Genomic DNA, 16020 nt, shown 5'->3' on the forward strand with positions numbered 1-16020 from the left:
TGCGAGTCGAGTGTTAAATAAGTCACAAGAAGAATGTTTCGTCATGGAACCTAAGGGACTGGTCGTTACCTGGGTGATCGCAGAGTTTATATGTCTTATGTTTGGTGTACATGTGGCACGAGGCCCTCCAGCTGCTGACCTGCTGACGAGCGCCAGTCGGAACTGTGGGCTCCCCGGTCGCCGCGCCGTTTACTTTCAGCAGCGCACATTTAAAATTAATTATGTGTCGGGATCAGAATATATAGTGGAGGATTCGCTGTCCCTACCCCCGATTGGGCTAAAAGGAGGTAACAGCACGGATTTAGGGGGAAATAACCTCAGCCTCATGTCTCTGTGACGAGTTCTTTTCGAGAATTTTACGGCCGCGACAGGTAGCGGACATCGGTGAATAGGGGAAGTGTCAGGCGTGGAAGATGGTGCAGGACAAACGTGACAATAGTGATGAGGTTGCGACTCATCAACATTACACGAAAAAGAATAATGTCCTGTTGCGAAGGAGGAATCTGAAAAAGCTCGCTGGGTTCTATGCACTCGTCTTTCAGAAGAGTTAATAACGAAACTTGTCTGGCTGTGCACTACAGCTATGCACATTACAGCCCTAGAAGGTGCTTAACCTAGCTTCGGGAAAGAGTTTACATCAGTAATATGGAGAGGCGAATTAGGAAGGTTTGGGAGATGTGTAAAATACAGGGTGATTCACGAAGATATGCAAATATTTTAATATGTTATTCTACAAGTAAAACTAAAGAAAATAGTTCATATAAACATAGGTCCGCAAGTCTTTAGTGAAGGAGTTACGGTTAATTAAAGATTTAGCGTGAAATTTAGCAACTGCCCTAATATGAAGGCATCGCAAAACCGTACGAGGCTAAAGTAAAACACAATTTCCACTTATTTTGTTGTTATTGATCTGGTGAAACTATTAAAACTTGTCCAGACGTTTATCTGAAGTAGTTTTCCAAAACATCCATAGAAGCAAAGATTATTACACAAGTAAATTTGCTTACTTTCCATTAATAATGTAGAAACGTTTATGTCATTGTTGGCAAGTGTTAGTGAGTTTCTTCAGTCGTTTCCTAACCTTGAAACGAGTTAGTTTTCTGTATTGGTCAGTGAAATAATGTGATAACAACAGTGTATTTAAGTGAAACCCCATAGTAACTGTTGTAGTTTGTAGATTATTTATGAAATCGAGATGCCTTCCAAATTTTATTAATAAAAGCAGATTATTTGACACGTTCATACAGTTTCAATTAACGTTATTACCATCATTTTTCCAAAACTAAATTCTCTAACTCTTTTGTTGAAAACTTTGTGCAATTGTCTGGAATTTAAAAAACAAATTGGGCCAAGTAGTTAATAAATTAAAAATTTTACGAAATTACTTCTTTGGCCAGCTAACCTGAAACCGGTCATTGAAAATAAAAAATACCGATCAAAGACTGAACTGCCATATTTTTATTTAAAGAAATAAGACAATCACATTATTGATTTATTAGATTCATCAGACCAATAACAACTAAATAAATTCAAGTCGTGCTTCACTTGGACCTCGTACAGTTTTGCGGTGGCTTCACATTTGCGAAGTTGCCAAATTTCTGGCAAAATCTTTTATTGGCCGTAACCTCCGTAACCAAACAATTGCGGACCTATGTTTATCTGAACATTTTTCTTTAGTTTTACTTGTAGAACAACATATTAAAATATTTGCCCAGTTATTCCAGATTTTATCAGTTCTTAAGAAGGAATTTGGTCGTATGGTCCTTTACTTATCCTTCCCCCTTCCAAAAAGGATTCTGAGTTTGTTTTAAAAGCAGCTGAACCAGTGTAAGAATTCGTCATTCTTAAACCGCGGTGAAGGACGACCAGGCGCGCCGTCTTGAACACGCTCTCTAGAAATTTTGTGCTGAATGCTGGCCAAGTGGAAATTAGTTTCATTCTGGGATACGGCAAGCGGAACTTGGAAAATTTAACCAGTGTATATCTCATGTTACCACGCTGTATCAAACCAGTCACCCCCTGCGCATCTGGAACTGGATAATCTCCATTGTATTTACTTTTGGAAGCAGCGTAGAACATGGGATGTCTCCCTCAAAGATTTTGGAAGCATCCTGAGAAAGTTACCTAACAGGTCCACTGAACTGGCCCCACTCTTACAACTGAAAAACACGAACCTTCCCAACAGAATCGGTGAATTGGTTAGATATCCATCCACTAAATAAAGGAGGCACAAGGACGTTGTCGAGCTTGTTATCGCAAACATCTGTAAGGAAGCTGAGAAAAGAAAATGCCGGTAAAAGAGGACCATTGTGGAGAAGGAAGGATCCGGCAATCGGTCAGTAGGTGTTGGCGAAGGCTCGCAGGTTGTCAAAGAACCAAATGCGGCAGAACGAGAAACCCTACGATCAAAGCGATCAAAAGGAGCATAGCACAGCACATATCGCACATAAAGTTGTACATAAAGAGGCGACAGGCGTAGGTGGCGAGACATTTGATTTTGTGGGACTTGTAAATTTATTTTCGGAATCATCATTGGTATTTCATTTAGTGTTGATTTGTGCGATACTGTTTTTTAGGGTTGTTCTTGTCGCTGCTATTTTTTTTTACTTGTATCATGCGGATGTTGCTGTTGATTAGAATGCCTTCACAATCCACTGATGTGTCATCGTCATTACTATGAGGATAAGTGTAGCGGGTTGATTAGAGAGCTTTTTCCGAACGACATTGGAAAACGAAAGCCTTTTGTGTAGCGTGATGCCTTGCAGCGTGTTTCAGAATATTAAGGATCTGAAAATGTCAGCAGACGATGATTTTAGGAGTTTTGTTTATTGCCAGCTGGTGGTACAGGTGCTGTTGCTGAGGTTTCTTATTTGTGTTGCTGGGTAAAGTGTCCTGTCGGTCGTATTACTATAAGTCCAAGAGCAATGTAACGTGAAGGTGAGATGATGCTGCGAATGATTGGACGTGGAAGTTCATAAAGAGAGAACACTCGAAGTTAAATTCTGTAATTGTTTATGAAATAATGATACTTTTTGCAAAAAATCCACGAGTCATAGAATGAACGCTAGCTGTTCCACCAGAAACAGAAAATGTACGTAATATCGATGAGTTTTTCGACGCAGATGGCCATAGGATGTGCTCACACTGAAGTGGCCAAACTCGTATAAGTGAAAGTAAAACGACCCGTCATAACTATTATAACGTAATTAACACTGTAGAGGAATAGATGAGGGTAATGTATGAAAACAGATACGCGTTTTGTCAGTGGCGGAACTAGAGTAAACAATGTATATAAAGTGTCTCGCCAGGTCCATGTCTTGTATATGTTTTATGTATTAATATCCATGTTGTATGTTGTGCAGGCCTCTGGTAAGTGCTCTGTTAATTTTCTGTACAAAGGTCCGAGGCTGTTATGTAGCCTTACTCAATTTCGGTCTCCAAACTGTAGACTTCAGTTAACCTGTGTTAGATTTTCAACTGTGTAGGTTGTAAAACGTTTCGTGTGGACATGTGTGTAAAATCTCGTAATTTTAACTAGTTTTGTTTGTAATCTCCCTCCCTCTCTGGTGTAGTGGCCTTCAGTCGACCACATGATCTTTGCTCTACGTTCTATGAGTGTAGAAGGCTTACAAAATTCTTGCGTGTGTTATGTTAAGCATGATGACATGTTATTTCCGTATGAATTTTCGTAATTTTATATAGTATTCTTTATTATCCCCATCATTGCTATTGTGGCGTTCAGGCAACCTCGTGGTCCTTAGTCTGTCCGTTGCCACTATAGAACAATTAGAAAATGATTGGATGTGTTGCAATAAGCATGATCACATACAATTTACGTGTGAAACTCAATTGATTCCGTATGTTATAATGATATGCAACTGCCAAGTGGAGTCTCATATTTTTGAACCATTTCCTTGTGACTGATGATGTAACTGTGGCCCATGATTGAACCAATGGTAGTCAGTTCATAACTAGATGGTTGTAGCTTTAGTGGAGAATTGCTGAGAATTTGTTTCAGCCGTACGTCAGCTGTTCAGATCTTTCAGTTTGAACCACTTTATCCATGTTTTCTTTTTCTACGCTAGGTATCGACATTAAGTTTGCAGATGCTGCATGCTGAGTACATACGATTTCAGAACCCATCATCAGCTGTCGTGTCCCGGTATCTGGTGTATGTGAAAGCTGAGTGGTAATCTACCACTGGATGTTTGAGAAAATCAGTGTTTTCTGGTTTTTGAATCCACGCATACTTATCACTTCATGACCACTGACCAGTATCGTGCAAGGTTAAATGAATGAAAGTCTGTCTGTTTGAATTCAGCGTAAGACATCATTTTTATCATAAACGTTACAGCATTTGAAGTTTGATTTTTCTGTGGTACAGCCGACCGCTGTGACAGAGCGGTTCTAGACGCTTCAGTCCGGAACCGCGCTGCTGCTACAGTCGCAGTTTCGAATCCTGCCTCGGGCATGGACGTGTGTAATGTTTTAGGTTAGTTAGGTTCAGTTAGTGCTAAGTCTCGGGGACTGATGACCTCAGATATTAAATCCCATAGTGCTTAGAGCCATTTGAACCATCTTAGGTACAATTAAACAGTTCATGTAAATGAAGCCACTTTACATGCTACTTGGCCCAAATTACTTCTTTTCTCATCATGTCTGTGGTGTCACCGCCAGACACCACACTTGCTAGGTGGTAGCTTTAAATCGGCCGCGGTCCATTAGTACATGTCGGACCCGCGTGTCGCCACTTTCAGTGATAGCAGACCGAGCGCCGCCACACGGCAGGTCTCGAGAGACGGGATAGCACTCGCCCCAGTTGTACGGACGACGTAGCTAGCGATGCACACTGTCGAAGCCTCGCTCATTTGCAGAGCAGATAGTTAGAATAGCCCTCAGATAAGTCAGTGGCTACGACCTAGCAAGGCGCCAGTAGCCTTACATAGCTTGTATCTAAAGAGTCTCACTTGTCTCATCAAGAGCGATGTACCACAAGGCTGGATTAAAGTTAAGTATTCCAGAAGCTACGTACTTTTCTTTATAGCATTCATTACTTATCCTGTTTCAGACCTCACGCCCATCTGCGTGAGCGTAGCGCGTGCCTTTCGGCTTCCTCTCATTGTGTCTAGGCTGTCTTGTCTAGACACAACAATGTCCTCCCTGTAAGCAACTTAAAAGCAGTATTTGTGATGATATTATGTGTAGTACAAATGACAGGACACTATTAGCTGTATTAAGAGAATGATAGAAAGTCTCCCACGTTTATGACACCACTTTCACCAATCCTTAAATTCCTCTAATTATTCATGTAGATAAACATCCACATTATCTGTTGAGTCATTAAATAATTCATTAATGTTCATTACACCATTATTTTTTTTATGTAGCGAGACATTTGGTTCAAAATGGCTCTGAGCACTATGGGAGTTAACTTCTGAGGTCATCAGTCCCCTAGAACTTAGAACTACTTAAACCTAACTAACCTAAGGACGTCACACACATCCATGCCCGAGGCAGGATTCGAACCTGCGACGTAGCGGTCGCGCGGTGGGAGACTGAAACGCCTAGAACCGCTCGGCCACACTTGCCGGCGAGACATTTGGTTTTTGAGCTAAAAGCTCAGCAACTTATGTATCGAAAGTGGATCTGGCGTATATAAATGCAAAGAGGGCGATCTTAAGAGTATTTTGCTCGGAAATGTAACGAAATAAAAGTGAGTGTTCATATTCCTCATTTAGGCATTTAGGCGTGTACACTGGTGTCAAGGAAGGTACAGCGACCTTTCACTGCCAACCGATCCATTCTTCTACAGAAGTTCTGTCACAAATTACTTTTCCCCCAGGTCATTTCCAAACTTTTCCCTCAGTTACTCGATCAACTATTTCAATCTACAACATTGTGGTGTAGTAGGATATTTCTAAAACTTCATTTCTCATTTTGTCTGAAACGTTTTGTATCTCGAGTCCTTAATTTTTACACGTGAAGAAAAGCCGCCACAGCACCTCCTAGAGAGCATACTGCCCGCTTCTGCTGACGGTAGGGCGAAGCGCATTGCTTTGAAACCCGCGGGCTGTACGGCAGCGGCTGGTTAGCAGTGCGGGCACCTGTTGGCAGGGTGCGTACGTGGTGCAGCTGCGGTACGTCGACTCCTGCGGGGACGCCGGCTCGCTGGTCGACTTCGACCTCGGCGTGGAGGAGAGCGACGGCCGGTCCATCCTCGCGGGAACCTTCACCGTGAGCGAGCGCCTCGAGGACATCACCGTACGTATCTCGGCCAGCGGCCTGCGCCACGCCTCCCGCTAATTTTCCTGTTACAATTTACCGACACTATATAATGTTTCTGGACATGCAAATACCAGCGATAAACTCCCTATAAGAAACCTTATTACACGGATAAGACTCACGCCAATACGCAAACATCGTGGACTGAGATGATCTGGACTCTGGAGGAGACAAGTGATCTGAGCACCCAAATAGACCGTAGAGTCTACGGACCTGATCACATTTTAAGATTTTCTGGTCACATTAAAAACTTTGACGTAGTGGTTTCCTTTTGCATCAGCTTTCTTATGCCTGGTTCGACTACTTTCTCTCCTGTGCGCTCCTCTTCATTTGACAGTATTACGGGAAAGTTGGGAAAAGTGGCCACTCCAAGGAAGATGTGTTTCCCTGATTTCATGCCATACAGAAGCAAATGAAATCCGATGGGTGTCCAATATGTAAGTTCCCTTATTTTACAAAAAACCAGTGCACACTATTTATCATTTTCAAATAATTTTATTCATTTTGTACAATGCTTCTGTTACTTTTCTAAACAGTCGCTATCTTTTTGCAAGCATTTTTGGCAACGTGACACAATCTTTTCCAAATCATTGTTTTACCATGTTGGGTCCTGTGCTTATAACCAGCTGTTGATGTGACTTTATCATCAGTGTTGAAGTGCTTGCCTCCAAGATGACCCTTGACTTGGGGGAACATGTGAAAAACTTGGGGAAAGATATGGTGAGTATAGGGGATTCGTTGATACTTCCCAGGATGAACCTTCAGAGCTCCGCCTCGGTCGTTCCACCTGTATAATGCCGAGCTTTCTCATGAAGAAAGAGAACTCTGCGTCACGAAAGTTCAGGGCATTTTCTTTTGATGACAGCTTAGAGATTTCTACAGACATTACAGTGCCTCGCTACATTCACTTTGGTGTTTCGAGGCAAGTAGTGAAGGATCAAAACCCGCTGACAGTCCCAAAAGATGGTTGCTATAACTTTCTCTACCGACTGTATGACCCTTGCCTTTTCTGGGGCACTCTCGACAGGTTTCTTCCACACCGTGTCCCGACGTTTCGTCCCAGCAGTAGAATGATGCAGCCAGATCTCATCCCCTTTGAACAGCAGATCTCCCTTTCCCTGATGGATTTCAGATACATTCTGCCCGAATCCACCCGTTTCCGTTTGTGGACATCACTCAGCAAACGTATCATCCATCTTTCACAAACTTTATGGTACTGAAGATGGCCTGCACTGTGGCACGCCTACCCATAGTAAACCAGCGTGAATGTTGTCAACATTTACCAGTCTAACTCGTCAGCCCTCACATGTCACGAGCACACTTTACTTTGTAGAGAAATAAAATAGGGAAACCTACTTACTCGACAATCTTCGTATAGCTCTGTAAATAGTACACATTCCGTAACCATAAAGCAATTGTATTATTATTCAACTCCTTCTTTTGTACTAGAAAGGCGGGCTTAACTGAAAGTAGATCAAAACTGAAGAAATTTCAAAGCGGTAGGAAATTAAGGAGATGGGACATGGATAAGTCAAAAGAACCAGACGCTGATGACAGTGTCAGAGGGAGCATTGGGTACCATTTCACTAGCACAGGGGAAAGGAATACCGCAGAAGACGAATGGTTGCCTTTGAGAGACAAAATAATGAAGGCAGCAGAGGATCAAGTAGGTAAAGAGATAACGCCTAGTGGAAATCGTTGGTATGACGGAAGATGGTGAATTTAATTGATGAAAGGAGAAAAAATAAAAATGCAGCAAATGAATCAGGAGAAAGGGAACACAAACACATAAAAAATGAGATTGACAGGATGTGCAGAATGGCTAAGAAGAAATAGCTAGAGGGCTAATGTATCGACTTAGAAGCGTATTTCACGTGAGGAAGGATCATTACCGCCTACAGGAAAATTAAGGAGGCCTTTGAAGAAGAAAGAAGTAACTATACGAATATCAAGAGCTCTTATGGAAAATCAGTACAAAGCAAAGAAGGGAAAGCTGAAAGGTAGAAAAGATATACAGAAGATCTATAAAAAGGAGATGAACTTGAAAGCAGTATTATAGAAATGGGGGAGCACATACAATGTAAATACTTTAGAATTAAAGTAGACCACTCAACGAAAAGCAGCAGCGTTCAGCTGTCGACAGGTGCACAAAAGAACGGCTTAGAGTAAAATACGCATACACATACATACGTGAGAATGCCTCTGTGTATAAGTCTGTATGTCTGTGTAATATGCTCGAGCTCAGTCAAAAGATAACAGCGAAAGTTAATAAGTCGTCTTCCTTTGGTGTGTGTCTATCAAAAACTCAACGTTTCTGCTTTTCGGTGAGTGGTCTCTTTTTATCCTAAAGTATTTACATTCTGTAACAACGCGGAGAAGACATAAATGAATATGAGATGGGAGATTTGACAAAACGAGAAGAATTTAACAGAGCACAGAAAGACCTATCCCAAACAAGGTCCCAGACGACATTCCGTCGAAGCTACAGATTGCGCCGAAAGTACCAGCCGTGAAAAAACTATTCCATCTGGTCTGCAAGATGTATGGGACAGGCGAACTATTTGTTTAACAAATCATGTCAGCAAAATACCTACACGAATTCCTTACAGAAGAATGGAGAAACAGCTAGAAGCAGACCTCGGGGAAGATCAGTCTGGATTCCGGAGAAATGAAGGAACACGCGCAACAATACTGACCATACTAATTATCTTCGAAGATAGATAAAGAAAAGGCAAACATTTTTATACTTAGAGAAAGTTTTGACAATGTTGACCGGAATACACTGAAATCCTGAAGGTAGCTGGGGCAAAATACAGGAAGTGTAAGGCTATTTACAACTTGTAGAGAAAACAGGCGGCGGTTATAAGAGTCGAGGGGCATGCAAGGAAAGCAATAGTTGGGAAGGGATTGAGACAATGTTGTAGCCTATCCCCAGTGTTATTCAATCTGTGCATTAAGCAAGCAGTAAAGAAGACCAAAGAAAAATTTGGAGTAGGAAATACGAAGGAGGGAGAAGCTATAAAATACTTGGTCGTTTGCCAATGAGATAGTCATTCCATCAGAGACAGCAAAGGCGTTGGAAGATCAGATGAACGGAATGGACAGCGTCTATAAAGGAGCATATAAGACACACATTAAAAATGCAAAACGAGGATATGGATAGTAGTCAAGTTAAATCAAATGATGCTGAGGGAATTGATTAGGAAACGAGACACTAGAAATACTAGATGAGTTTTGCCATTTGGGCAGCAAAATAACTGATGATGGCTTAAATATGGGGGATACAGAATGCAGACTGGTAATGAAAAGATAAATTAGTTAACATGAAATATAGGGGATCTTTTCTGGAGATATTTGTTTGGAGCTTAACCATGTATGGAAGTGAAACGTGGCCTACATAACACGTTAGACAAGTAGACGATAGGGGCTTTAGGAATGTGATGCTACAGGAAATAGCTGAAGATGAGATGGGTAGATGACATTACTAATGAAGAGGTACTGAACAGAAGGGGGAGCCAAAAAATTAGTGGTACAATTTGACTAAAAGAAGGGTTTAGTTGACACGACATATTCTGAGACAACATGGGATCACATATTTAGTAGCGGAGGGAGCTGTGGGAAGTGAAAAGAGGGGGGGGGGGGGGGATGAAAATCGTAGGTGAACACCGTGAGCAGATTGTGAAGGATGTAGGGCGCAGTAGTTACTCAGAGATGAGGCTTGCACAAGACTGAGTATCATGTAGATCTGCATCAAACCAGTCATGGAACTAAAAATCATAATAACAGAAAACCTGCAAAACAACCAAATAGCCCAGTAGGCAAGCTGAAGTTGCCAGAGACAGAAAAAAGGAAAAGACTCAAATGAAGTACGCTTTGGCTTACGTTTGCACGTCTCTTCCAAAACTGTGTTTCCCATTCACTGCCTGCTATCTTTTCTCTTTGTTGATTGGATGTGGTGGATTATCCCACTCAGCAAGCTGAAATGCTATTGGTGTATTTCAGCTGCTAATATCTTCATACATTTGAAGAACATGGCTAAAGAGTATTCGTCTTTCTGTTATTTGAATACAAGTCTGAAGAAGCAAAGATTCTTCTTGTCTTCAATTATGTCAATGCCTTTTATTTTTAAGAACTCTTCTTTTAATCGTGTATCTTGATACACTAAGAGATCAGCTGTTGTAGCAAACTGCATTTCTCGTTTACTTTACAGCATCCATCGACTCTTGCATAGCTTTGGAATCCCATGATTTCTGTACTGAGTTTCTTAAGTGATATGATGACATGTGATATGATGACATCTTAACATATATGTGTGGTAAGAGAACATTAGTTTTCACCAAGATGTTAATGATTTAGTATAATTATTTTACGAAATACTTTCGTATTATTGTCAAGTCAGTTATCTCGAAACAAGATAAATACTTTACAACAGGTTGGCCACTACGACCGACTGGACACAATTGCGCCAAGGGTTGTGTGAATACGAAATTACGTTCCCTACGCAATTTCATCCGTGGTCTATGGGACGCCGGCAAGGTGGCTCAGCGCGTAAAAAAAAAAAAAATAAAAAAATTAAAAAAAAAAACTGAGTGAATGGATGAACGATGTATTGAACAAGCGTCATGGGACGACCACTAACGAACAAAATGAGATTGGAATAAAAAGATATGGATGGCGTCTTTGATTAATAACCCAGACGTTGTCGTGTTCGGGTTCGAAACTCGCCACCAATTATATTTTGATTAATAATCAGAATTGGCAGCCGAAGACTTCCAGCATAAGAAGTCACCCTCATTCTAGAAGTCACCCTCATTCTGCCAACGGCCTTGTCGAAGAGGGCGGAAGAGTGGACAGAGGTTCAGGGCACTCCTTTGTCCTAGGGATGAGAAATTGCCCCTGAAAGCAGAAGAACAAGCAGCTGTCAACGGCATGAGGATGCAGAAGACAATGGAAACAACCGCAATAAAGACAAATCTCGTACATCTACAGGACATGGAGCCTGTCACTGAAAAACTGCCATGATGATCTCTCCATTGGCAAAAGGTTCCGGGGCAGTCTCCCATTCGGATATCCAGGAAGGGACTGCCAAATACTGAGGTGGCCATGAGAAAAAGATTGAATAACCAACGGAATAACAACGTTCTACGAGCTGAGGCTTGGAATGTCGGAAGTTTGAATGTGATAGGGACGCTAAAAAATCTGAAAAGGGAAATGCAATGGCTCAATCTAGATATAGTCGGGTTCAGTGAAGTAAAATGGAAAGAAGACAAGGATTTCTGGACAGATGAGTATACGGTAGTATAAACAGCAGCAGGAAATGCTATAACGGGCGTAGAATTCGTTGTGAATAGGATGGTATGGCGGAGAGTTTGTTACTGTGGACAGATTAGTGACAGAGTTGCTTTATCAGAATCGACAACAAATCAACACCGATAGCGATAGTTCAGATATACATGCCGACGTCGCAAGCTGAAGATGAAGAGATAGAGAAAGTACATAAGGATATTGAAGGGGTAATACAGCACTTGAAGGGAGATGAATGAAAATCCAATAGTAATGAAGGACTGGGAAGGAGCAAAAGAAAAGGTTACAGAAGAATATGGGCTTGGGACAAGGATTAAGAGAGGAGAAAGACTAATTGAGTTCTGTACTAAATTTCAGTTAATAATAGCTATTACTCTGTTCAAGAATCACAAGAAGAGGAGGTATACTTGGAAAAGCCCGGGTGGAACAGGAAGATTTCTGTTAGATTACGTTATGGTCAGGCAGAGATTCCGAAATCAGATACTGGATTGCAAGGCGCACCCAGCGGTAGACATAGACACAGATCACAATGTAGGAGCGATGAAGAGTAGGCTGAAGTTTAAGAGGTTAGGCAGGAAGAATCAATACGCGAAGAAGTGGGATGCGGAAGTAGTAAGGAATACATGTTGCCGAGGAATGAAATAAGTACGAAGTGTAGGAAAACTAAGACGAAATGGCTGCATGAAAAATGTGAAGAAGTTGAGAAAGATATGATGGTCGCAAGGACTGACTCAGCATATAGGAAACGCAAAACAACCGCCGGTGAAATTGAAAACATAGGTGGTAGCATTAAGAGTTCAACGGGAACTCCACTGTTAAATGCAGCGGAGAGATGCGAATAGGTGGAAAGAGTACATTGAAGGCCTCTATGATGGGAAGATTTGTCTGATGTGATAGAAGAAGAAACAGGAGTCGATTTAGAAGAGATACGGGATCCTGTATTAGAATCAGAATTTAAGAGAGCTTTGAAGGACTTACGATGAAATAAGACAGAATGGATAGATAACACTCCATCAGAATTCCTAAAATCCTTAAGGGAAGTGGCAACAAAACGACTACTCACGTTGGCGTGCGAAATGTAAGAGTCCGGCAATATATCATCTGACTCTCGTAAAAATATCTCCATAGAATTCCGAAGACAGCAACAGATCACAAGGGCAAGAACTATCGTACAGTCAGCTTAACAGCTCATGCATCCAAGTTGCGTAGAAGAATAACGTAAAGAAGAATTGAAACAGAAAATTGAGAGTGTGTTAGATGACGATCGGTTGTGCTTTAGGAAAGGTAAAGGCACCAGAGAAGCAGTTCTGAGTTGCGGTTAATAATGGAAGCAAGACTAAAGAAAAATCAGAACACTTTCATAGGATTTGTTGACCTCTAAAAGCGTTCGACAATGTAACATGGTGCAAGATGTTCGAAATTCTGAGAAAAATAGGGCTAAGCTGTAGGGAGAGACGGGTAATATACAATATGTACAAGTGCCAAGAGGAAATAATAAGAGTGGACGATCAAGAACGAAATGTTCGGATTAAAAAGGGTGTAAGACAGGGATGTAGTCTTTCGCCTCTACTGTTCAATCTGTACATCGTAGAAGCAATGACGGAAATAAAAGAAAAGTTCAGTTGTGGCTAGCGCAGCTACGTAGGGTGTTGGCGACTGAGGGCAGTTATGTAATTTGTCATATGTCATTATAGCTATTAGGATTAGTATGTTTTTCGGTTGGTTAGTACCCGCAAGTAAATGTGGCAAGAGCAAGCCACTAATGCCTATTTTTCCCTGGGGAAGAGGTCAGGTGTTGCAGCGTGGATGTGTGGCCGCAAAACTCCGAGTCGATACTGACACGAGTAGGCCACTTAGTGGCGCAGTTACGACAGATCAGGAAACATTAGGTAGTGAATAACGCGACGTCAAGATTGTTAGACAAAAGGAGGAGCAACTAACACGCTGAAGTGGGTGTATATAAAAGTGCCGATGATCACAGTATCTGGACTTATACTTCTAACATCCTGTACTGTGTGGGAAGACAAATGCCCTCTTCGACTCTGCTACACTGTTCCATATATCATAATAGCTACGTGGTTAATGAGCAATTTTACTTTCAAGGAAGCAAAATTTCTTCATTTCGTGTAAAAAGTAGACCTCGAATTGCCTTTTTGTAGACTTCATTACATACTAAAAAAATGAATTTCTTTGCACCTACACGTACTCTTGTGCCGTTGCCCTTTCTAAGGTCTGATGATTGTTATAGCGTCTAAATAAGCGGAAATGTGACAAAGAAGGCGAATTCTAAAATTTACGTAGAAGACAAATGACTAGGATAACACAACTTCACACAATATCAGGCTGACATGTCTACAACAGCCCGTTAGAAGAATTACAAACTCATATGATATCTGACTTTCAGAAAGCAGTATGGTCTGACGTTCCCTGAGTTGTAAAAAAATTATGTAGCTCTTGTAGCATGATGATACAGGAGTCCTGGAAATCGTCACTGTTTGGTTTTCGGAGTCTAAATATCAGATGTGTTTGCAAGCAAGATTATGGAATTTCAGGTTCGCCTATTGTGTAAACAAACTCGCCCCAGCACATTTGTGTCATCATCAGTGGGTGTTGTTATTCAGGTCTGTATTATATAAACCACGTTGTAAGTAGTACTAATTGCAGCGAAAATTAGGCGAGAAAATATTTTTTTGCCTATTACAATTACTGCCTTATTCTGTAAAATGTTAGGTTATGTAGGACATCCTTGACAATATTGTATAGTTCGACGTCTGCAACGAAAAGATATTTTAGTGAGGTTGGTTGACCACTTAGCAAATCTCTTTATCTTTAAACACAATTTTGCTAGGTGAAAGTATTTCGCAGTTATTTACTGTCTATCTCTTGGTTTCCGTCGTCATCTACATGGCCATCTGGTCCAGAAATACGCACGGAAAAACGCACATTTTTTAAATGAATAACTTGCAAGTTCCAATAAATACTATCTGAAACGTAGGTTACATTTTACAGACTTGAATAATATCGCCCGCTGACGATAGGACAAATGTGCCGAAAGATATTTCAGCACAAGCAGTAGTAGTCGTTTGTGTAATAGGTGGATGTGAATATCCGTAATTAAATCCTGGACATGTTCCTGGGTACTGTCAACAGTGTCAGTTACTGTAATGTATTCATGATACAATAAGTCTGCCCTTGCTCAGATACGTCCCACACAACCATCACCTTCACCAACAACACCCCCACCTCCACTAACCATCATCATAATCATTATCACCCATTTGGCATTAAATACTGGATAAAAGTATCATTTACAATTCTCGTGCATTAAGATCTTCGATGGTGTAATTTGTCCTGCATGTTTTGCAGTGCCGACTATTGACTACATTTAAATCTCCTTCCCTGTCCTTTCACACGACTTGGACTACAGCAAAGTGCTTCGTCGATGTACCTGTCCTCGGCTTTCCCGGGCACACGCTCTCTTTCTAAGACCTGAAGGGAAACACCAAAGACACGACACATTACCATCTTTAATACGATGCGGGAAGCCACTGGCGTTCAAAACAGCTTCCAGACGTATCGGAATAGATAAATACAGGGCCTATGTGGTTTTTAAATGAAAGTTATACCTTTCATCCTGCAATATTTTGGGAAGTCCAGGTAGTGATGATGGGGGTGGATATCGGTCACGCGCCATTCTCTCCAAGCTAGACCACCGAGCCTCAGTAATATTTAGATCTGGGGACTCTGGTGGCACAATTCATCCTCGTGCTCTCAAAACTAGTGCTGTGTGAACAGGAGCCTCGTGATCTTGGACCACAAATACTGCATCAAGGGCTGTACTTGCAATATAAAGCTTCGATACAGTGAGTCTTGGAACAGCAAACACTCGTGCTATCTCGGTTACGGAAGGACCCACCATACGAGCAGCAGAAATTTGCCATTCGGATGCACTTAACTCCAACGCAGTGGACTCACAGCTGCATAGAACACTACTGACACTCACAGCGTGCTGCAGGGCGGTGTGCAGGTGCCGTCGCGCGGTCACACGCAGCGGCGCAGCTCGCACGCTCGGCCAGCTTCTGCAGCCTCCGGCGCCGCGCTGTTGCAGGGCACCATCAACTGCAGCATCCGCGGCGACGCGGGCTGGCGGGAGAACGCGGTGAACTACCGGATCCGCGACTGGTGCCACGAGGGCGTCATCCGGCGCATCCTGGCCGCCACCAACCTCACGCTGGAGGAGGAGTGCGCCGTGCCGGCCGTAAGTCCGCTCGCTGCAGGGGACCGTAGCGGTCTGGCAGCCCAACGACCCGCGTGCGTCGGAGGAACGCTTTGTGGATGGATGGATGGATGCGAATTTTCCTCTCACGTTTTGTACCTGTGTTTCTGTATAGGGCCAAGCGAGACGGTCATTATAATGTTACTTTGCTGCGGCTG

The 16020-nt window shown here is 42.1% G+C and overlaps 1 protein-coding gene across 1 annotated transcript in view; it reads left to right on the forward strand.

Annotated features, from left to right (window-relative positions):
* The window catches only part of LOC126484507 (uncharacterized), a 54149-nt gene that overhangs the window by 17214 nt on the left and 20915 nt on the right, over positions 1-16020 (forward strand). The window contains exons 2-3 of the mRNA XM_050108043.1: positions 6115-6261; positions 15695-15844. Of these exons, the coding sequence (XP_049964000.1) occupies positions 6115-6261; positions 15695-15844 (297 nt within the window). The remainder of the gene's footprint in view (positions 1-6114; positions 6262-15694; positions 15845-16020) is intronic.

This window comes from Schistocerca serialis, chromosome 6 (genome assembly GCF_023864345.2).
Source record: "Schistocerca serialis cubense isolate TAMUIC-IGC-003099 chromosome 6, iqSchSeri2.2, whole genome shotgun sequence".
Taxonomy (NCBI): domain Eukaryota; kingdom Metazoa; phylum Arthropoda; class Insecta; order Orthoptera; family Acrididae; genus Schistocerca; species Schistocerca serialis.